Source organism: Hypanus sabinus, chromosome 16, assembly GCF_030144855.1.
Source record: "Hypanus sabinus isolate sHypSab1 chromosome 16, sHypSab1.hap1, whole genome shotgun sequence".
Taxonomy (NCBI): domain Eukaryota; kingdom Metazoa; phylum Chordata; class Chondrichthyes; order Myliobatiformes; family Dasyatidae; genus Hypanus; species Hypanus sabinus.
The window spans coordinates 33,368,600-33,391,581 of NC_082721.1; the positions used below are offsets into that span (position 1 = coordinate 33,368,600).

The following is a 22,982-nucleotide window of genomic DNA, read 5'->3' on the forward strand; positions in this document are numbered from 1 at the left end:
GTTTACCATGAAGGTTCAGAAACCAGAAGTTTCATTCTTGATATATTTCAGTGTAGAAGTACTATCGGTGCAAAAAAACTGAGTCATGAAGTTGCATGTGCAACACTTTCCTTCACAATATGTCTTATTGCTTGCCATCAGCAACAGTGAACTCCATACAAGAGGTGGAAACTGACTTCAATGGAGCTACCTTAGATTTTCTCATGATAAAAGCACTCTGTACCTGAGAGTGCGTGTTGTGCAACAATAGGTAGGTCACTGCTCCATAGCCATCTTCTTTTGTGTCTGTAAAGTGGTATAATTGTTCAGTAATAACTTCTCCAAAATTCAGGGGTTTCAAACATCTAACAACTGCAAAGTCATCTAACTGGTAGAGTTCTTCCAGCCAGCTTGTCCACTCATGAACAACTGATGTTGGTATTGTGTCATCCCAGCCATTCTTTCTTACGTAGATCTTGTAGGATCTCCTTAGCAGATGGAGATTCCTAAAGGATCACAGATGGAACTAACTGTGGAGAGATCCTCCTTCTGGTGAGAGGTTTATCTTGAACCATAATCTTAAACTTGAAAGTATCAGACTGAATGCCCAGTACTCTCTCTACTGAAGGTATATCATTATCCAAATCTTCATGTCTTTAGCTCTTTGCTCTTCTGCTATCACAGCTATCACACAACCTCTGTTGCTTATCCATTTTGAGAGTCGAAAGCCGCCTTTCACACAAATGGATACAGGGTTGTATTAAAGAGACATTACTTCTTTCTCAGAGGTCACTGACATAAGGCAGTCATCAATATAGAAGCAATGCAAAACCTTATCCACTGTCTTGCAGCTGTTCTTCATTGCCCTTTGTGCTTTTCCTAAGGACAAAGTTAGCACAGCTTGGAGATGAAATTGCTCCAAAGAGATGTACCACCATTCTAAAGTCCACCATATCTTGGCTGAGGTCACTATTAAGCCACCAGAGAAACCTCAGCAGGTCTGCATCTTATGCGAATGACACCAAAATTGTGGGTGTAGTGGACAGCAAGGAAGACTACCAAACCTTGCAGTGGATCTGGACCTGCTGGAAAAATGGGCTAGAAAATGGCAGATGGAATTCAATGCAGCCAAGTGTGAGATGTTGCACTTTGGGAGGACCAACCAGGGTAGGTATTACATGGTGAATGGTAGGGCACTGAGAAGTGCGGTAGAACAGAGAAATACAGTATGGGAATACAGATTCATAATTTCTTGAAAGTGGTGACTTAGGTAATAGGGTTGGAAATAAAGCTTTTGGCACATTGGTCTTCATAAATCAATGTATTGAGTTTGGGAATTGGGATGTGATGTTTAAATTGTATAAGACATTGATGAACCTTAATTTGGAGTATTTGTTTGTAGTTTTGTACAACTACCTACAGGAAAGATGTAAATTTTCTCTGTTATGTTTATATCTTATTTATAAGGTTGTTGCCAGGACTTTAGGACCTGAGGTATAGGGAAGGTTGAATAGTTTAGGACTTTATTCCCTAGAATGTAGAACATTGAGGGGAGATGTGATAGGGATACAAAATTATGAAAGATATAGATGGGTAAATACTAGAAGGCTTTTTCCACTGAGGTTAGGTGAGGCTACAACAGGAAGTCATGGGTTAACAGTGAAAGGTGAAATGTTTAAGGGGATCATGAAGGGGAACTGTTTCACTCAGAGGGTGGTGACGATGTGGAACGAGCTGTCAGTGCAAGTTGTGGGGTTGATTTCAATATTTAAGAGAAGTTTGGATAGGTACATGGATGGGAGGGGTATGGAGGGCTTTGTTGGTCTGGGTGCAGGTAATTGGGAATAGGTAGATTAATCATTTGGCATGGACTAGATGGACTAAAGGGCCTGTTTCTGTACGGTAGTGTTTTATAACTATTTTGTGTGGATGATGTATGGTATATACCAAATGCAGTTCAGTGAGACTTTGATGATATTTCTTTGAAATAATTTGGAGCATCTTGCTGGAAGGTAAAGAGATTTTCTTTATATAATGTCTGTAAACTCCTTTTTGGGCCAAAAAATAATTTTGAAATGTAGTCATTACTATAATGTCTGAAATACGGCAGTTAATTTGCACACAGCAAAGTTAAATTTTAAACAAACGTAATTGTTTATTGCATCCATAATTTACATCACTTATCTATTGGGTGATGGGTATCATGCTGGAACAGGCTCAGGTTGAAGGACAGGCTTACTGAGAGCTGCATATTATGGAATATGGCTCTTGTGAAAAACATTTGTATGCTAGAAATGTTGCAAGTTCTAATGTTCTATTCTCCACCAACAGTCTATGATAGTAATAACAAGATATATATTTAGAAAGGAATAAATGTCAGGGCAGATACTGGAGATAACCCATGGTAGTATAGCAGTTAGTGCAATGCTTTACAGTGCCACTTGTAAAATAGATTGGGATTTGGTTCCTGCAGATGTTTATAAGATGTTTGTGTGTTTACCCTGTGACCTTGTGGGATTCCTCTGGGAGCTTAGGTTTCCTCCCACCATCCTAAAAGAAGCTTTAATGAGTTGTGGGCATGCTATGTTGGCGCCAGAAGCTTGGTTTCGCTTGCAGGCTACCTAGTACAATCCTCACTGATTTAGCAAAAGGAACACATTTCATTGTATGTTTAAATGTACATCTGACAAATAAAGCAAATCTTTATTGACACCATTTTAATTTGTTACAATTTTATGTGGCTTTGTTGGGTATTTATTTAAATTAATTGAATGAAAAATCATCGGGTGATTTTCTTGGATGTGCTATTGGAGAGAGTGAACAATTTCTTTGATTTATCAGCCACTGTATTGCTTTTGATAGAATAATGGGGGCTGTATGTGAACATTTACAAAATAAAACACCTAATTCATACAAAAATATTTCCTTCCCAGTCAAATTGTATTTCAATCTAAACACATTTTGTGTTATTAACTATGTATAATGTTCAACCTTTGTCTTCATAAGGCAGTTAATTCTGACGTTCCCTTTAAATGGAGTGTGAGATGCATGTTGGATTGTGACATTTTTCTGCCGGTTCTGACCTTGGGTCGATAATGAACAATGAATGGAAGCTTTCAAGCAGGTGTTGCAAATGTGTTTTGTTGATTGTAGAGCAACTGGGCTGCATAAAACAGCTCGTTTAGAGACATCATATCAGCAGTGACCCAGTTTGTGAATGGTTTTCCAGTTAGATGCATAGCCTCTGAGAGTTTACTGTGTGTGCTTTATACAGGTACTCAAAACTTATTTGCTTTTTGTTTGTAAAGTCTGCTGCTGTTTAGTCAGTAAGTGTTCCTTGTAGCTCAGATTTTTTTCTCCATATTTCATTATGATGCTGGAGGAGGCTATTTTGGTTCATTGGGTCTCCTGCTGCCTCTCAAAGTGTATTAAATTAATACCCAATCCCCTTTACTTAATTCCCCCATTTCTTTATCTTCTCTTTCTCACATGCCCATCAGCACGTCCATACAAAACAAATTGCTGGAGGAACCCAGTCAGTAGGTATCTGTGGAGGGAACTGGATAGTCAACATTTTGAGTTGAGACCTTTTGTTGCATTTGCATGCTTGGAACTGTCTGAAGCTTCCCAGTTGAGTGGAACTAACAGCATCTACCTTAATAGCATTCTTTAATTTGTGATACTCAGGCATCCTGTTTATTCATTGAAGCCACTGTGTAACATATGACCAGACTAATTTCCAATTCTCACTTTTTGATTTTGTTATAATCTTGTACCTGATCAATCCGATGTGATCAGCCATTTATTGGTGCAGTTATCTTCAGAAGATTGGTGCAAAATTCTTCAGAACTGATTATGTTACTTATTTGTTCTTTTTGCTTGAGAATACACTAGAAAGTGTAAGGCTTTTATTCTCATGTTTTTGTCTAATTCATTTTCAGTAAATTGTATGGACCTGCACCTGAACCATATAGCCCTCCATACCCCTCCCATTATGTATTTTTAAAAACTTCTGTTAAAAGCTGAAATTGAACTTGCATACACCACTTCCACTGGCAGCTCGTTCCACACTCTAACCTCCCCTTTGAATGAAGAAGATCCCGTTATGTTCCCTTAAATATTTCACCTTTCATCCTTAAGCTATGACTTTTAGTTCTAGTCTCACCCAACCTCAGTGGAAAAAGCCTATCCGTATCCCTTATAATTTTGTATGCCTCTATCAAATCTCATTCTGCACTCCAGGGAATAAAATCCTAATCTTTTCAACCTTCCTCTATAACTTAGGTCCTCATGTTCCAGTAACATCCTTGTAAATTTTCTCTGAATTCTGTCGGTCCCTATTGTAGATAGGAACTGCATAGAATACTTCAAATTTGGCCTCACGGAAGTCTTATACAAACTCAACATAGATTTATGTACCAAAAGCTCTATCTACCTGTGACACCATTTTCCAAGGATTAAAGATCTGGACACCCAGATTACCCTTCTCTACCTCACTCCTTAGTGCCCTTCCATTCTGTTCTACCCTGGGTTGTCCTACCAAAGCTTTGATAGTTTTCCACTACGCTCCCAATCTTGATGCCTTCTGCAAATTTGCTGATCTAGTTTACCACTTTATCATTCATATTGTTAATGTAGATGACAAACAGCAGTGGACCCCGAAATTGATCCCTTCAGTATATTAACTAGTTACAGGCCCCAAATAACAAGGCAATCTTACTGGCATTTCCCGCGAAGTCAATGGTGAATGGAGTTCACTGAACTTTCCTGACTAACCTCCCATGTGGGACCTTGTCAGAGGTCTTGTTAAAGTCCATGTGGACAATATCTACTGCCTTTCCTTCATCAGTTTTACTGGTTATCTTCTCAAAAAACTCCATAAGATTGGTTAGGCAATAAAATTGATTGGACAATTGTGAAATACACAATTATCATGGTGAATTTATTCAAATTTATCAAGACTGTCAGAGGTAAAGAGATAAAAGGTTAAATATGAAGCTCGCCAACAATATAAAAGAGGACACCAAATGTTTTTTCAAATAAGTGAGAATAAAAGGAGTGAGAGTGGATATTGGAGTGCTGGAGAGATAGTAATGGAGGACAAAGAAATTATCGATGAACTGAATAAGTATTTTTCTTCAGTCTTCACTGTGGAAGATACCAGCTGTATGCCAGAAATTATAGTGTCAGGGGGCAGAAGTGAGTGTAGTTGCTACAGCTAAGGAGAAGGGGCTTGGGAAGCTGAAAGTAGATAAGTCACTTGGACCGGATGGACTACACCCAGGTTTCTGATAGAAGTAGCTGAAGAGATTGTGGAATCATTAGGAGTGATTTTTTTCAAGAATCATTAGATTCTGGAATGGTTCTGGGGGACTGGAAAATAGCAAATTCACTTTGCGCTAAAGAAAGGAGGAAGGCATAAGATGGGAAATTATTGGCCAGTTAGCCTGACTGCAGTGGTTGACAAGATGCTGGAGTCCATTACGAAGGATGAGGTTTCAGGGTACTTGGAGGTACATGGTAAAATAGGCCGAAGTTAGCATGGTTTCTTTAAGATGAAATCTTGCCTGACAGATCTTTTGAAATTCCTTTAGGAAATAACAGGCAGGATAGAGAGTCAGTGGATATGGTTTACTTGGATTTACAGAGGCCTTTGACAAGGTGCCATGAATGAGGCTGCTAAACAAAATAAGAGCCCATGGTATTACAGGAAAGACGCTAGTATAGATAGAAGATTGGCTGACTGGTAGAGTCAAAGAGTGGGGGATAAAAGGGAGCCTATTTTGATTGGCTGTTAGTGACCAGTGAAATTTCTCAGGGGTTGTTGTTGGGGCCACTTTTTTTCCACTATATACCATATATCGGTGATGTGGATGACAGAATTGATGGTTTTGTGACCATGTTTGTGGACAGTATAAAGATGGGTGGAGGGGCAGGTAGTCTGCAGAAGGCCTTAGACACAGAGTAGGAGAATGGGCAAAGAAATGGCAGATGGAATATAGAGTAGGGAAGTTTATGATAATACACTTTGGTAGAAGGGAAAATGGCATAGGCTATTTTGTAAATGGGAAGAATATTTAGAAATCAGAGATTTGAAAGGATTCCCTGAACATTAATTTGCAAGTTTAGTCAGTGATACGGAAGGAAAATGTAATGTTAGCATTCATTTTGAGAGGACCAGAATATAAAAGCAAGGACCACACTTAGAATATTGTCAACAGTTTTAGCTGTCATATCTAAGAAAGGATGTGCTGGCATTGGAGAAGATCCAGAGGAGGTTTACAAGAATGATCCCAGGAATTAAAGTGTTAATGTATGAGGAGTGTCTGATGGGTCTGGACCTATATTCATTAGAGATCAGAAGAATGAGGGAGGTTCTTATTGAAACCTATGGAATGTTGAAAGGGCTAGATGGAGTGGATGTTGAGATTAAATTGAGAGAGTCTAGGACTAGAGGACACAATCTCAAAATAGAAGTATGTTCCTTTAGAATAGCGGTAAGGAGGAATTTCTTTAGACCATAAAGCATAGGAGCAGAATTAGGCTATTCGGCCCATTGATTCTACCCTGCCATTCCATCATGGGTGATATATTATCATTCTCAACTCAATTCTCCTGCCTTCTCCCTGTAACCTTTGACGTCCTGATTAATCAAGTACCTATCAACTTCCACTTAAATATATCTAGTGACTTGGCCGGTGCAGTCGTATGTGGCAATGAATTCCACAGGTTCACCACCCTCTGGGTGAAAAAAAATTCCTCATCTCTGTTCTAAATGACTGTCCCTCTATTCTGAGGCTGTGCCCTCTGGTCTTGAACACCCCACTTTAAGAAACATTTTCAACATCCTCTCCACATCCACTCTATCTTGGTTTTAAGTCGATAGGTTTCAATGAGATCACCCCCCCCCCCCCCAAATTTTTCTAAACTCCTGCTACTACGGGCTCAGAGCCATCAAACGTTCTGCATACATGAACACTTTCATTCCTGGGATCATTCTCATGAACCTGTGCTGGACCTCCCCGATGCCAACACTTCTATTAGATAAGGGGCCAAAGCTGCTCGCAGTACTCCAAGTGTGGTCTGACTAATGTCTTACTATTAAATCTTTACTTTTGTGTTCTAGTACTCTCAAATTGAATGCTAACATTGCATTTGCCTTCCTTACCATTGACTCAACCTCCTTAGCCAGAGAATGGTGAATCCATGGAATTCGTTGCCACTGATGGCTGTGGAGGCAAAATCAATACTTAAAGTAGAGGTTGGGAGTTCTTGATTAGTACGGGTGTCAAAGGTTGTGGGGAGAAGGCAAGAGAATGGGGTTACTAGATTGGCAGAGCAGACTTGATGGGCTGAATAGGAGCAAAATAAGGCTATATCTTACGGTGTTATATAATTTGCATTCTTCCATTTTGCCCATTTTTCCATTATATGCAAATTTAACTTATTTATGAATAAGAGGTTATTGAAACATTTGCCAGATCAAAGTTCACATTTATTATCAAAGTATGCATAATATATACAACTGTTAGATTCATCTTCTTGTGGGCACTTACAAAACAAAACAATACATAGAATTCACTAAAAACACACACAAGACCGCCACATATCCAATTTGCAAACAAGGTCAAATTGTACAAATAGTTTAAAAAAAACAGTGTAAGCAGAAATATTGCAGAGTCCGTGAAAGTGATTCCACAGCTGTGGAGCCCGTTCAGCGCAGAGGTAAGTGAAGCCTGTCCAGAAGACTGATGGCTGTAGGGCAACAAATGCTCATGATTCTGCTGGCATAGGACTCAAGGTTCCTGCACCTCTCATCCAACGGTAATAGCAAGAAGAAAGGGGCACTGGTTAAATACAGGCTAATGTTGTTGATCAGTTATTTGTTTTTCCCTCTTGTCCTCAACATTTTTAATTGTGCTAGACATTTCCATGCCTCTTCATTTGTGAAGAGACCAAGAAACCACTTTAGGCAAATCCCTTTCTCTCAACTCCTCTGTCTCTGCCACATCTGTTCTCAGAATGAGGCTTTTCATTGCAGAATGAAGGAGGTGTCCTCCTCCTTCAAAGCCAGGGGCTTCCTTTTCTCCACTGCTAACATTGCCCTCTATCACATCCCTTCCATTTTGTGCACGTCAGCCCTCACCCCATCCTCCTGCCCCTCTACAAGGGATAGGGTTCCTCTTGTTCTCACCTACCACCCCACCAGCACATAATTCTCTGTATCTTCTGCCAACTCCAATAGGATCCCACCACCAAGCAAATCTTTCCTCCCCCCCCCAACATTCTGCTTTCCACAAGGATCCCTCCTTGTGTGACTCCCTTGTCCATTCATTCCTCCCCACTGATCTCCCTTCTGCCACTCATCCTTGCAAGTGGAACACAAGTTATACACCTGCCCCTGCACCTCCTCCTTCACTACTATTCAGGGTTTCAAACTGTCTTTCTACATGAGGCAACACTTGACCTGTGAGTTTGTTGGAATTGTCTATTATATGATAGTTGTAATGTCCAAGGTTGCATGTTGTATTGGAGGGATAAGAAGGTAGGCAGAGGGGGTGGTGTGGATCTACTGTTAAAGGATGGCATCAAATCAGTAGAAAGGTGTGACATAGGATCGGAAGCTGTTGAATCCTTGTGGGTTGAGCTAAGAAACTGCAAAGATAAAAAGATGTTGATGGCAGCTATATACAGGCCTCCCGGCAGTTGCTGGGACGTGGACCACAGGTTGCAACAGGAGTCAAAAGGGCAATGTTATGGTACTCATGGGAAATTTTAACATGCAAGTCAATTGGGAAAATCAGGTTGGTAATGGATCTCAAGAGAGTGAGTTTGTTGAATGCAAAGAGATGGCTTTTTGGAGCAGTTTGCCATTGAGCCTACTCAGGCATCAGCTGTAATAGATTGGGTGTTATGTAATGAACCAGAGGTGATTAGGAGCTTAAGGTAAAAGAACCCTATGGTTGTGTTCAACTTGAAATTTGATAGGGAGAAAGTAAAGTCTGATGTAGCAGTATTTCGGTGGAGTAAGGGAAATTACAGTGGTATGAGAGAGAGGTTGGTCAAAGTAAATTGGAAGGAGCTGCTGGTAGGGATGTCAGCAGAGCAGCAATGGCATGAGTTTCTGGGAAAAATGAGGAAGGTGCAGGACATGTGTATTCCAAAAATGAAGAAATACTCAGATGGTAAAATAGTACAACCGTGGTTGACAAGGGAAGTCAAAGCTATTGTAAAAGCAAAAGAAAGGGCATACAACAAAGCAAAAATTAATGGGAAGATAGTGGATTGGGAAGTTTTTAAAAAAACCAACAGAGAGCAATTAAAAAAATAATTAGAAAGAAAAAGATGAAATATGAAAGCAAGCTAAAGCTAGCAAATAATATCAAAGGGGATAGTAGAAGTTTTTTCAAGTATGTTAAAAATAAAAGAGAAATGAGAGTGGATATAGGACTGCTAGAAAATGAGGCAGGAGAAATAATAATGGGGTTAAGGAGATGGCTGATGAACTAAATTAGTATTTTGCATCAGTCTTCACTGTGGAAGACTCTAATAGTATGCCTGATGTTGTAGTGTGTGAAGGAAAAGAAGTGGATGCACTTACTGTTACGAGAGAGTGAGTGCGCAAAAAGCTGAAAGACTAAAGGTACATAAATCACCAGGACCAGAGGAAGTGCACCCCAGGGTTTTCAAAGAGGTAATGTTAGAGATTATGGTTTCATTAGAAATGATCTTTCAAAGATCATTGGACTCTGGCATGGTGCCAGCGGACTAGAAAATTGCAAATGTTACTCCACTCTTTAAGAAAGGAGGAAGGCAGCAGAAAGGAAATTATAGACCAGTTAACCTGACCTCAGTGGTTGGGAAGATGTTGGAGGCAATTGTTAAGTATGAGGTGATGGAGTACTTGGTGACACAGGGCAAGATAGTACAAAGTCAGCATGGTTTCCTTCAGGAAAAATCCTGCCTGACAAACCTGTTGGAATTATTTGTGGAGATTACAAGTAGGATAGATAAAGGGGATATAGTAGATGTTGTGTATTTGGAGTTTCAGAAAGCTTTTAACAAGGTGCCACACATTAGGCTGAGGATTTCCAGCATCTGCACATTTTCTCTTATTTATGACTTTAGGTGAATAGCCTTCTCTGTTCTATTTGATATTTTTTCCTCTCTTGACAGATGCTAAGAGCATTCCTTCAATCTCTATCAATGATTGCCCTTTGCTCCTGTCACTGAGCCAGTTTAGATCCAATTTGCCATTCCTTACTGGATGTCATTGGCTTTAACATTTTTAACAAACCAGACATAATCTTCTCTTAACTTAATGCAGACTATCCCTTATTAATTGATGCCTTTCTAAATTGAGGTTTGTACTGTAGATTCCAATGCTTTGCAATTAGTGGGAAACAGAAAACTATTGTAGGGAAATTACTGATAGGTAAAAATAGTTTAGTAATAATAGACGGGGATTTCTGCATTTGATATATTAACTCAGATTGATTTGCATAAAAGGCTCCAGGCAGAATTTTTGCAGTTTGTCCAAGATAGCTTTTTGACCCAGTAAGTGATAGAGTAGATAGTCTTTCAGAATGTAGCGTAGAGTGGTGATTGGTTGGATGCTATCATGATTTTAGAAATAGTGGCCATAGTTCTGTAAGTTTTAAGGCTTCCAAGAAAAGGGACAAAAATGGACTGGAAATTAAGATGCTGAATTGGGGGAAGGCTGATAATGATAAAATGGAACTTGACAAAACTGGTCTCGGAGCAGCTAGATTCAGATCCATTATGTAATTGCAAGGGTGAAAAGTAAGGCCACAACTCCAGAAAACCTTGAATGTATAGGCAGGCAACAGATTGGAAGAAATTCTGAGGAACAAAAATAACCTGTAGTTGAAAAAATGAAGATTAATCATGAACATAGTTTTCTAAAAGAAAATTCTGCTCAAATTCTGTCAGTGAGCATAGATGATGTTGTCTTTCTGGCTTTCATTAAGAACTACATTGCACGTGGGATGATAGTCCGAAAGATAGGAGATGATTATCCAAGACAGTTTGGCAAATTGGAGCCCAAAACTGTTTTGGTGATAAGATGCAAAGGTTTAGGGCTGTTCTTGTCATTGAAAGCTAGTGATTGATGGTGAACCACTGGACTCTTGCTGTTTGTTATGCAGTATATTTTAACTTCAGAGATGTAAATCTCAGTGCAAGGATTTGTAAGTTTACAGAAGACACAAAAGTTGATAGTGTTGTTTGTTGTGTAGTATTCAGCTACAGAACAATTTTGATGAGTTAGGCAGAACAATGGCATATTGGATTTAATCCTGAAAAATGTGAGGTGATGCATTTGTGGAGGACTACTAAGGTTACACAATGAATAGTAGGATCTTAACAACGCTGAGGAGAAGAGGCAAGGTGGTTTAAATAGGCAAACATGGTATTTGCCTTGATTAACTAAGGCATAGAATATAAGAGCTGGAAGGTTGGACAGTATGAACTGGGGGTGGCACCTAATAACCTTTGTTGAAACGTGAAATGCAATGCCGTCCCTCAATTCTTTAAACCACACCTACAATAAAAAGATGTATAATTATTTTTATTGCCAAATGAAGCAACAAATGTTTGTTAACAACCCGAGAGCTATGAAATGTTTCCACAGGAAAATTCTTGCCGCCAGCTAAGACGGTTGCAAGAGTGTGTGACATTGGATGATACCTTTTGAAATCCTTGCTGCTCTAGTATACACATCAGTATTTGGATAATAAATGGCTGCAATCACTATACTATTTAGAAATGCTGTTATTATTCAATTACCTTTTAAAAAATTAAAATGTTTGAGCAGTCTCTAAAATGCTTCAATTATTTCAATCAGTCTCTATTATACTTTTATTAATAGTAAAGCAAGGATCACATGTAAGTAAGAAATAGTGCTGATCCCTTTTCCTTAAAAACAAGTCCATAATTATTGTTACTAATTCTTTAACTATTGATAATCTGTGCTCAAAATTGCCATGGCACGTGTGTTAATTTTTTAGAAAAATCACCATTTGTACTCAAACGCTTAAAAAGGTTTGCCACCCTGGTGTAAAACACAAAGTTAGGTCACAGCTAGAGTTCTATTTGTGACAGTGCCTGATCACCAAAATGTGAGGCTATCTGCTAATAGAGCTAGAAGGATCAAGTTCTAAGTTGTTGTCATTATGGGGTGTCCTATTTGTCAGCGTCTGGAAAATCCACGGTGTAGCAACTTACAAATGGTTCTGTTGAACTCACTCCTTCTCTCTGTTAAGTATTTCTCACAGAAGGGATATTCTACTTCCATTATAGTGAACGATGAGATGTCTTAATGAAAATTAATAGGTGTAACTGTGGAATTGTGAGCTCCTGCTACTATAAATTTCACTGGTATCAGTTGCTGAGCATTTGGCAAAAGTTGGCGATTGTTCCTGTTAGATTCTCTTCTGATTTCAGTTTTGCACTGACTAATTTGCTTCAAATGCAATATTCAGACTTAACTTAAAGTGGGTTGCTTGGGAATAACTTCTATATAAATGTAGACATTACTTTTAAATAAAAAGTTGAGAGACAAATTTAGATGGAGGACCAGCAGCTTACTTGATCTGATCCTTCTGGAGCACCACTGAATTATTTTGATTTGATCTTGACTGGCTTGTCTTGGAAGTCCACTAACATTACTGAGCATTCTCTTTGTCAGGTACTTTTGTCTGTCAGAAACCATCTCCTTTAATCCCTGGGCCTATGCCATTTTGTGCTGCTCCCCTTGTACATTTAAATATTGCTCAAATTTTATATTTACTGATGCTGTATAGATCAGAATAAGTTAGTGAAGTGCTGATTTTATTTTCTAACTAGTCTTTTGCAGATCAGCTATACTCGCGTTCCTGAACCCCAGTATGTCTGGTCTCGTCATACCTTGCCAGTGACAGACATACACTGTGGAGTTGGAGGTCCCCTATCTCGTGTTGCAACAGCATCTCTTGATCAAACTGTTAAAGTGAGTTTGTTCTTTTTAAAAGCTTTAATATAATGTTATTACTTTAGTTAAAATAAGTTTGAAAAAAACTTTCAAATGAAAAATTGCCTCTTTGAAACACAAATGTTATTAACTTAAATTTACATTTTTCTTTTTCTGTGGTTCACAGTATGAATTTTTGTCTATCAGAATGCAGGAAACATACCAATTATTTTGTGCATGACAGGATGATACAGGATGTTCTTTTGTTTTGATGGTGCTGGTTGGAGAAGGAATATTGATCAACACTGGTATTTTGTTTGAAATTGATAATTTGCATTTTTTAATGGTGGCAAGACTGAATGAGTCATCCAAGGAAGATAAGATTTAAAAAAAATACTTAACATTAAAGGCACTTGTAATTGGAATCTTATTCTTTGCCTATTTGTGCCTTAATCCACGGAATGTGTGATAATGTTGTAAAGGTAAGACTTGAAAAGCAAGGTTAAGATGACAAGATATATCATGAGTTCTGTGATCTTTGTAAGAACAATAAATATCCATATCATGTCATCATTTGGCCTTTAAAGGGTATAGCAGATATATAATAACACAAAAGATACAAAACATTTTTTTAATTTCTTGAGTATAATATAGAATTAAAAGAATAGAATTAAATAGACTAATAAAATCCAAAAGATAAGACATATTGGTGAGGCTCATTCAAATTTGCATGTTTTTTGAAAGAGTTCTGGAGGATGATAATGGTGACTTATTTAACAATAATTTGCTGGAGAATTATTGTTAGTATTAGAAAACCAGCCAGATGTCTGTTATAACTATATTTCAGGAGTGAGGTGGAGAATATCCTTGGTATTGTAAATCAGTTAGATAGGGAATCTCTACAACTTTCTTCCACTTTGCCAGACTTTAAGAAGTCTAAAGCTCCAAAGCATTAATGGGGATGAAAAACAACTGGCTGCAACCTCTGTGTTTACACTGGAATGTTCAGTATGTATAAGTTACTATATGTACCAAACTGTTGACATTTGTGTACTTGCTCATATTTTCTCTTAGTTGGGACCCTGCAGGGTACTTTTCAGTAAGAAAGTGTAACATATTTTCGGTGAGGAAGACGAGTGCATATTAAAACTTTGAATAGTTAAATTTTGTAAAGTAGCAGAAACAGCTGAAATACTCAGAAATACTCAGTAGTACGCCAATAAGTTTGCAAAGAGAACATCTAGTCCTAAGTTTTATTTTTACAGGGATGTAACTGAAATTGGAGGAGCTTTTTTTTAAGCTTGTACTGAACTTTGGTTAAAGTAATTGCAGTTTTGGCCTCTGTGTATCAATCTTGTAAATGGATTTTATAACCAGAGCTGTGAGATTATGTTAATGAACACAAGATGGCACTGGCGACAAACGTGATGTGTTGCGGGCAGCTAACAAAATGAATAACAACTTTATTTATAGAGCACTTTTCATACAAGTAATATAGTTCAAAGTGCTTTACAAGTATGAAAATAAATATAAATATGAAAATAAACATGAAAATAAAAGACAAAAAGATAAGTTAAAAGCAAAGTTAAGTAGGTTTTGAGTCACTGTTTAAAAGTGTCAACTGTGTATGCATCCCTTATAAATTTAGGTATTGGATTCCACAGTTTAGTAGTGTAATTTAAAAAAAGCTGTCCTATCAATGATTTTTTGAGGGATATTGTTTAAAGGAGTTTATCTATTTTGCCTTTCGGACCAACCAAAAGTATTTCAGTGTATTCTTCATTTAGTTACTAACTATTCTACTAAATATACCTTTCCTGGAATTCGATTACTGCAATTTCAGCCAGTAATTTCCCTTTGTGAGTTGTGCTTTTCAACCATCTGATCTATTGTTTTTGCGGTATCTTGAAGTATTTGGCAAACTGTATTCTTGAGAATTCCAGTATGGCTGTGGCAACCTTTGCTGGAGTGGACATCAGACAGATTGAAACTTTGAGCTGGAATGAAGTGGAGGGGCCCAAACCAAAGAGCAAAAAAGTAACCAGTGTTTAGCCAATTCGAGCACAGTGCTTGATTAAAAAGATTAAGGTGTTGAGGCCGAACTGGAGTTCAGCGGTTCATGTTCTATGTTTACTTTTTGTTGTTTGCATGATTTCTTCTTTTTTTCATACACTTAACATTAGACTGTCTTTGTTGTGTGGGGTTTTTCATGGATTCTATTGTGTTTCGTGGTTTTATGGCTGCCTGCAAGAAGATGAATCTCAAGGTTGTATATGGTGTACATACTTTGTACTTTGAACTTTTGATCTTTGAATACAAGATGCATTGGTTGTCACAAGAAGTGAAAGGTGACATGATGAGTAACTTCTAAACTATCAAGGATTCTGTGATGCAGAACATTTTTACTTGTGGGGAAGAGAGGAACTAGACGCATCATGAGAAGATTGCCATCAAGAAATTAAATGGTGAATTGATGAGGAACTTCTTCACTGAGACTATAGTGAGAAAGCAGCTGCCATAGGAAATTAAAGATCTGCCAGCTACACCTGGGGGAGAAGATTGTGCTCATTGCTTTGATTAGGAAAGTTGGATGGAGGAGGTTTGAAAGAAGCATAGATGCCAGCACAGGCTAGAAGATTCAATTGACTTCCTTCTGTGCTGTATATTCTACATAAATGCATTTGTCTTTCCTTCATTTCTATTTAACAGGGAATCTAAATTTTGCTGAGTAAACAAATACTGCTGCTCTCACAGAAATGTTTAAAGGTACTGAATAAGTCCTGTATCTATTTGTGCCCTGCCAAGGTGTCAAAGTGGCAACTTCTTGGATTGTTAGATCAAGTCTTATTAGCTTTCTGGTTAAACTAGAAAAGATAACTTTACAGTTAACTCTTACTCTCAAAAGCCCCAGTCACTTTGATTTACTCTTTGGATTCACAAACACAGTTCAAACTTAGATCCCAGACTAATTATTTTAACCAAACTTTACCCTTGATTTACATTAATAATAAGATCCCATGAACATATTCCAAGGAGAGTACTTTATAGTATATTTTTTAAATTTTTTGAATATTTTGCAGATTTGTAATATCTAAATTTTAGAACTTATTTTGGAATCAAGGTTGAAGTAAACCTCTTCAAAGTTCAAAGTAGATGTATAATCAAATTACATATACAGCCCTGAGATTTGTTTTCTTGCAAGCATAAACAGTAAATCCAAGAAACACAGTATAGAATCAATTAAAGATCATGCCCAACAGGACAGATAAACAGCAAATGTGCAAAAGACAACAAACTGTGCAAATACAAAAGAGAAAAAGAAAGATAAATAAGCATTAGATATAGAGAACATGAGGTAAAGAATCCTTGAGAGTGAAGCACAATTAAGATAAAAAGAATAAGTAAAAGTAGAAAAAGTGAAATAATTGACTATGTGGAAGATGTCATTCACAGCAAAAGAATTTGAGTACAGGCATTCATAGCAAAAGGATTTGAGTACAGGAGCAGGGAGGTTCTACTGCAGTTGTATAAGGCCTTGGTGAGGCCGCAACTAGAATATTGTGTGCAGTTTTGGTCCCCCAATCTGAGGAAAGACATTCTTGCCATAGAGGGAATACAGAGAAGGTTTACCAGATTGATTCCTGGGATGGCAGGACTTTCATATGAAGAAAGACTGGATTGACTAGGCTTATACTCACTGGAATTTAGAAGATTGAAGGGGGATCTTATTGAAATGTATAAAATTCTAAAGGGATTGGACAGGCTAGATGCAGGAAGATTGTTTGCGATGTTGGGGAAGTCCAGAATGAAGGGTCACAGTTTAAGGATAAAGGGGAAGTCTTTTAGGACTGAGATGAGGAAAAACTTCTTCACACAGAGAGTGGTTAATCTGTGGAATACTCTGCAGTTGAGGCCGGTTCATTGGCTATATTTAAGAGGAAGTTAGATATGGCCCTTGTGGCTAAAGGGATCGGGGGTATGGAGAGAAAGCAGGTACAGGGTTCTGAGTTGGATGATCAGCCATGATCATACTGAATGGTGGTGCAGCCTTGAAGGGCCGAATGGCCTATTCCTGCGCCTATTTTCTATGTTTCTATGTCACCCAAGGAATTGTTTGCTAGTGCCATCTTGATAGGAAATGTGAGGGAAGTTAACCCTCTGGTTCAAGAGCCTGATGGTTGAGGGGTAATAACTGTTCCTGAACCTGGTGCGAGCCCTGAGACTCCTGTATATTCTTCGTGATGGTAGAAGTGTGAAGAGAACATGGCCTAGTTTGTGGGGAGTCTTTGATAATGGATGCTGCTTTCCTATGACGGTGCAACATGTAGGTGTGCTCATTGGGGAGGAGAGCTTAACCTGTGATGGATTGGGCTGTATCCACTACTCTTAGTATGATTTTCTGTTCAAGGGCATTGGTGTTCCCATACCAGGCATGATGCAATCAGTCAATATACTCTTCATCACCCATCCTATACAACTTTATCAAAATTTTAGATGTCATGCAGAATCTTCACAGACTTCTAAGGAAGTGGAGCACACTTTGGGTGAGAATGCTCATTCAATTCAGGCAGTCCCCAAGTTACGAACAATTCATACTTACGAGCGGCCTGCCCTAAAGCCTATTATTTTAAAAATTTGTCGGCTTGAGGAAGGAGAATGCTGTCCGCCATTTTAAGTCAGATCACGATGCCGTCAGCACTGTTGAGTGTGTCTCATTTAACCTGTTTCAGTGCGGGTGGACTTTAGGACATGGGGGAGTTCAGGACCCATAGCCCACGGCTGCTGCTGAATCCGCAGTGTTTCTGTTCCATTGATGGGCGCGGTAAATGAGTTAAAATTATGGACTGATAAATCCCATCTTGTGTTTATTTCACTGTGATGAAGAATTTGTTGCGAGTAAGGGTTGGTTCAATTGTGTCAAAGTGAGGGCAGATTTACATAATATTAAAGTGCAAGGTGAAGCAGCGAGTACCGATAGGAGTGCTGCAAGTGATTTTCCAGAAATGTTGAAAAAAATTATTGAGGAGGGAAGTTATTTGCCAGACCAAATATTTAATGTAGACTAGACTGGCTTATGCCTGAAAGGACCTACATTTCTAAAGAGGAAAAATGTGCACCAGGGCATAAGGTATTAAAGGATAGGCTAACCTGTTACGATTTACATACAAATCCGACTTAAAGACAGACTTAGGAACAGATATCGTTCGTAACCCGGGGACTGCCTGTATATGATATATAGTGCAAAAAGAGTGCAAAATAGTGAGGTAGTGTTCATGGGTTCATGGACTGTTCAAAATTCTGACAGGAGGGTAAGGAGCTGGTTCCTAAAACATTAACTGTGTGTCTTCAGGCTCCTGTACCTCCTTCCTGATGGACGGTGAAGACCTTCCAAAATGGATGCTGCCTTCTTGAGGCATCGCCATTTGAAGTTGTCCTCAATGGTGGGGAGGGTGATGCACATGATGGAGCTTTATTCGATGCTGTACAGAGGTACCTGCATACCAGACTGTTCAAATGCTCTCCACAGTACATCTGTAGAAATTTCCTACAGCCTCTGGTGACACACTAAATTTCCTCAGATTCCTAATGAAGTGTGCACCCTATTCGTTATATGCATCTTTAGACAATGTGGATTCACAGTTATGCTTGAACCTATTTCTACCAACTTCTCCTTGTATGTGTCCAACACTCACAGTTATGCGAGGCTGTTGGGATGAGAAGCACCGCTTTCCCGCCAATGCAAGTCACGTGCGCACGCCTCACAGTCTCACTCCCGCCAGTCTCGCATTGGTTTTGGCAGTGTGTGGATATGCAATCTTCACTCTTAAACTTTTGTTGTTATTACCTACAGTGCACTGATTTTGTGCTTGAAATATTTAACTATGTCTCCTAAGCGTCGTATGTCAAGTTCTGGGCCATCAGCCAAGCAGCAAAGAGCCACTTTAGCACTTGAAAAATAGTTGGAAATTATAAACAGGGCTGCGTCAGGTGAGGTTAACGCAGTGAAGCAACTGACAGAATTTTTTAAGGCTGCGGAACACTTGACACAAATGGTGATGGATATGGACCCAAGTTTGGAACGGAGACAGCATTTCAGTTGTTCCCTGCAGTCAATTCTTCTTCCCTACAAGCAAATTTATGCAGAAAAATGAAGTGCTGCCAAGCAAACAACCCTCACCGCTTTTTTCAAACTGGTGTCATCTCCGGCAGTTCTGAGAGTCTCCCTTCACCTCTTGTTGTCCTTGATGATCCTGACTACCCACAACCATCCACCTCATCCATGTAAAGCTGCCTGACACCACTGCACAACCACTCATTTCCCGGAGCCAACACACCTGCCACTATTGGTGAGTATTGTACACCCTAGTATGTTAACTTTCTGTGATTTATTACATTGAATATTACCTTCAATTGATGAAATATAATACAAAGGTTGCCTTGTGGTACTGTTTTTGTGTCATATTGGTATGAAAATGTGAATAAATTACAGATAAAACATATTTAGGAAGCTCTCCAGAACACATCCCTATTTCCCCCTCATTATTCACATTATGTGTTTCTATGCTATGTGCCAACTGCCAGAAACGTATCCTGCGCATATAACGAGGATAGGGTGTATTTGCTGGCATCCCTTCTTTGTGATTGCATCAATGTGCAGGTGATCAGTTATACTTGTGCTTCTGTACAAAATAGCCTGCATTCAGAAGAGTAAATTAATTATGTCTTTCTTATTATATAAATGTTCATTGAATGAAAATTCTAGACAGAATTATCAATTATTAAATCCAACGTCTCTCCAGAAAAAAAATCTGCATTATACAGCATTCATGTCCTGAATTAGTTGCCTATGAAATAGTAATGAAATGTAGTCACTTTTTATGATGTAGAAAATATTGCTTATATGGTAAATGTATTCTTCTGCCAAAATAACCATTGGTTTTGTAATGTGTAAAGTAGCAACATTGTTATAGGATGTTTCATCAAAGACTTAATAGACATTTCTGTTTGTAATATGAGACATTATAGTGTGAAAAGATTTTTGTCACAGTTGAAAATCAGCTAGGCTAACCTTGAGAATAATTGCGATACCTTGAAATTTGATACAATGATTATTAAAACAGGAAAGAGAAGCTAAGTTTATTTCAGATCTGAGACACTCAGAACAGAGAAAGGGAAAACAACTTAGTTTTCATGAGTGGAGTTGGGGGGGGATGGGTACACTGAGAAGACCATAAGATAAAGGAGCAGAAGCAGGCCATTTGACCCATTGAGTTTGCTCTGTCATTCAATCATGAGCTGATCCAACTCTTCCAGTCATCTCTACTCCCTTGTCTTCACCCCATGGCCTTTGATGCCCTGGTTAATCAAGAACCTATGTATCTCTGCCTTAAATGCACCCAATGACTTGGCCTCCACAGCTGCTCATGGCAACAAATTCCAGAGATTTACCATCCTCTGACTAAAGTAACTTCTCAGCATCTGTCCTAAATGGACGTCCTTCAATCCTGAGGTTATGCCCTCTTGTCCTAAACTTCCCTACTTTGCCATATCTAATCTGTTCAGGCCTTTTAACATTCGGAATGTTTCAATGAGATCCTTCCTCATTCTCCTGAACTCCAGGGTATACAGCCCAAGAGCTGCCAGATGTTCCTCGTACAGTAACCCTTTCATTCCTGGCAAACACGAGGAAATCTGCAGATGCTAGAAATTCAAGCAACACACACAAAATGCTGGTGGAACACAGCAGGCCAGGCAGCATCTATAGGGAGAAGCGCTGTCGACGTTTCAGGACGAGACCCTTCCCGAAACGTCAACAGCGCTTCTCCCTATAGATGCTGCCTGGTCTGCTGTGTTCCACCAGCATTTTGTGTGTGTTGCTTTCATTCCTGGAGTCATTCTCGTGAATCTTCTCTGAACGCTCTCCAGTGTCAGTATATCCTTTCTAAAATAAGGCACCCAAAACTGTACAGAATCCTTCTAGAGCCTCAACATCACATCCCTGCTCCTATATTCTATACCTCTAGAAATGAATGCCAACATTGCATTTGGCTTCTTCACCACTAACTCAGCCTGGAGATTAAACTTTAAGGTATTCTGCACAAGGACTCCCAAGTCCCTTTGCATCTCCGCATTTTGAATTCTCTCCCCACCTAAATAATAGTTTGCCTGTTTATTTCTTCCACCAAAGTGCATGACCATATACTTTCCAACATTGTATTTTGTTTGCCACTTATTTGCCTATTCCCCTAAACTATCCAAGTCTCTCTGCAGGTTCTGTGTTTCCTCAACACTACACGCTCCTCCACCTATCTTTGTATCATTGGCAAATTCAGCCATGAACCCAAGAATCCCATAGTCCAAATCATTGACATAAATCATAAAAAGCAGCGGTCCCAACCATCGACCCCTGTGGAACTCCACTGATAACCAGCAGCCAGCTAGAATAGGATCCCTTTATTCCCACTCTGTTTTCTGCCGATCAGTCAATGCTAGTAACTTCCCGTAATGCCATGGGCTCTTATCTTGCTAAGCATCGTCATGTGCGGCACCTTGCTAAGGTGAATCAGAATCTCATTGTATCAGTTAGAAGCAAATTGTGCTTGAATTATTCTAACTCTTGTCCTGGATTTCTCAATATCACAGTCTTGATTCCTAAAATTTAGAGATGACAGTTTGAGTTCTATGCAAAAATCCCAGTAATTATTTTAATTTCTCTGCCTTCTCTTTTGGCCCGAAATTTCATCTCCTTGAATAATATCCCTTCTTTTCCTCCTCATTCACTCTTCACAGTTTCTTCAAAATTCACTGCAGGTCTGCAATTCATTGTGGGATTTGGTGAATATATTTATTATTTAGTAATTACTGAAAATGTCTTTTTTACAGCAATTTTCATTATCTCTGGGTTTTCTTGTACTTTACAGCAAATTAGTGCCTCTTGGTGTATTCACTAAGAATGTAGCTGCTAATTTGTGTATGGCACAGCAATGTGATGGTGAATGTTATTCTTCATTGCTGTTCTTAAGAGCAATGCCATGTGGAACGTGGACATCCTTATGTATCATCGAAGGAATGGCATTTCTAATGGTGGAAGAGTTCCCACTAGTTTGCCAGCCTAGCTTTTTGTCCTCAAGAACGTTGAGTGGGGTTTAAATCAACAGTCTTTTTCCAAGGCAAAATAAGCTCTACATAATTTCAAATCTTAATGTTTCATTTTGCCCATTTGTCATTGTGTTCGCTACGTACCCCTTTTTTCTTAAAAGAAAAAGCAATTGATGCTAGCTCACTAAATCAGGCAAATGGATTGGGATAAGATCTAAACCAGATAACACAGCGAATAATAAAATTGATTTTAAAAAAGACTAGTTTAAAAATTTATATTTATATGGACATATCTTCATTTTTGGAGTGTCATAGAGTACTTCATATTCAAAGGTTATTTCTGAAATGTGGTAATTATTGAGTAGAAAACAGCAGTAGCTGGTAAAACGAAATTAATCTTTCATTTAAAGCAGGGGTTTCCAATTGGGGTCCACAGATCCATTACTTAATGCTATTGGGTCCATGGAATGAAAAAGGTTGGGAAACCATGATTTAAAGGGAGGAATGTAGACCTGAATGCACACCTTTTTTCAGCATGTTTTCCAACTTCTGTTAATGTCAGCCACAGTGGCAGTTGAAGTTGCTTTTAAAATTTTCATCTGAAAGCCTGTTCCTGTGATTTCTTAGGCTGTTCTTAAGAGTTAAACTCAGTTAAGAGCTAGGTTGTATTTTCTAAACTCTGCAGATTTGCTGTGTTCAGCTGAGTGACACCACTTTCTCTTGGTTCTTTGCTTTTACCCAACTAGGTGCAACCTGAGTATTTCCTACAAGTAATTGTCTACACACCTTGTCTCCAGACATCCCAAAAGAGTACTGTTGGATTCCATGTTGATTTTCATCAAAGTGTTTCTTATTCATGATGTCATATAATGAATGATTCTGATGATGCCTCACTTCTTGTTTTAAGTTGATTAACTCTGTGTTATCATTGTAC

The 22,982-nt window shown here is 38.7% G+C and overlaps 1 protein-coding gene across 2 annotated transcripts in view; it reads left to right on the forward strand.

Annotated features, from left to right (window-relative positions):
- Nucleotides 1-22,982, forward strand: part of wdr18 (WD repeat domain 18) — a 333,950-nt gene that overhangs the window by 141,066 nt on the left and 169,902 nt on the right. For both annotated transcript variants that reach the window (XM_059991525.1, XM_059991527.1), the window contains exon 4: nucleotides 12,847-12,988. In XM_059991525.1, the coding sequence (XP_059847508.1) occupies nucleotides 12,847-12,988 (142 nt within the window). The remainder of the gene's footprint in view (nucleotides 1-12,846; nucleotides 12,989-22,982) is intronic.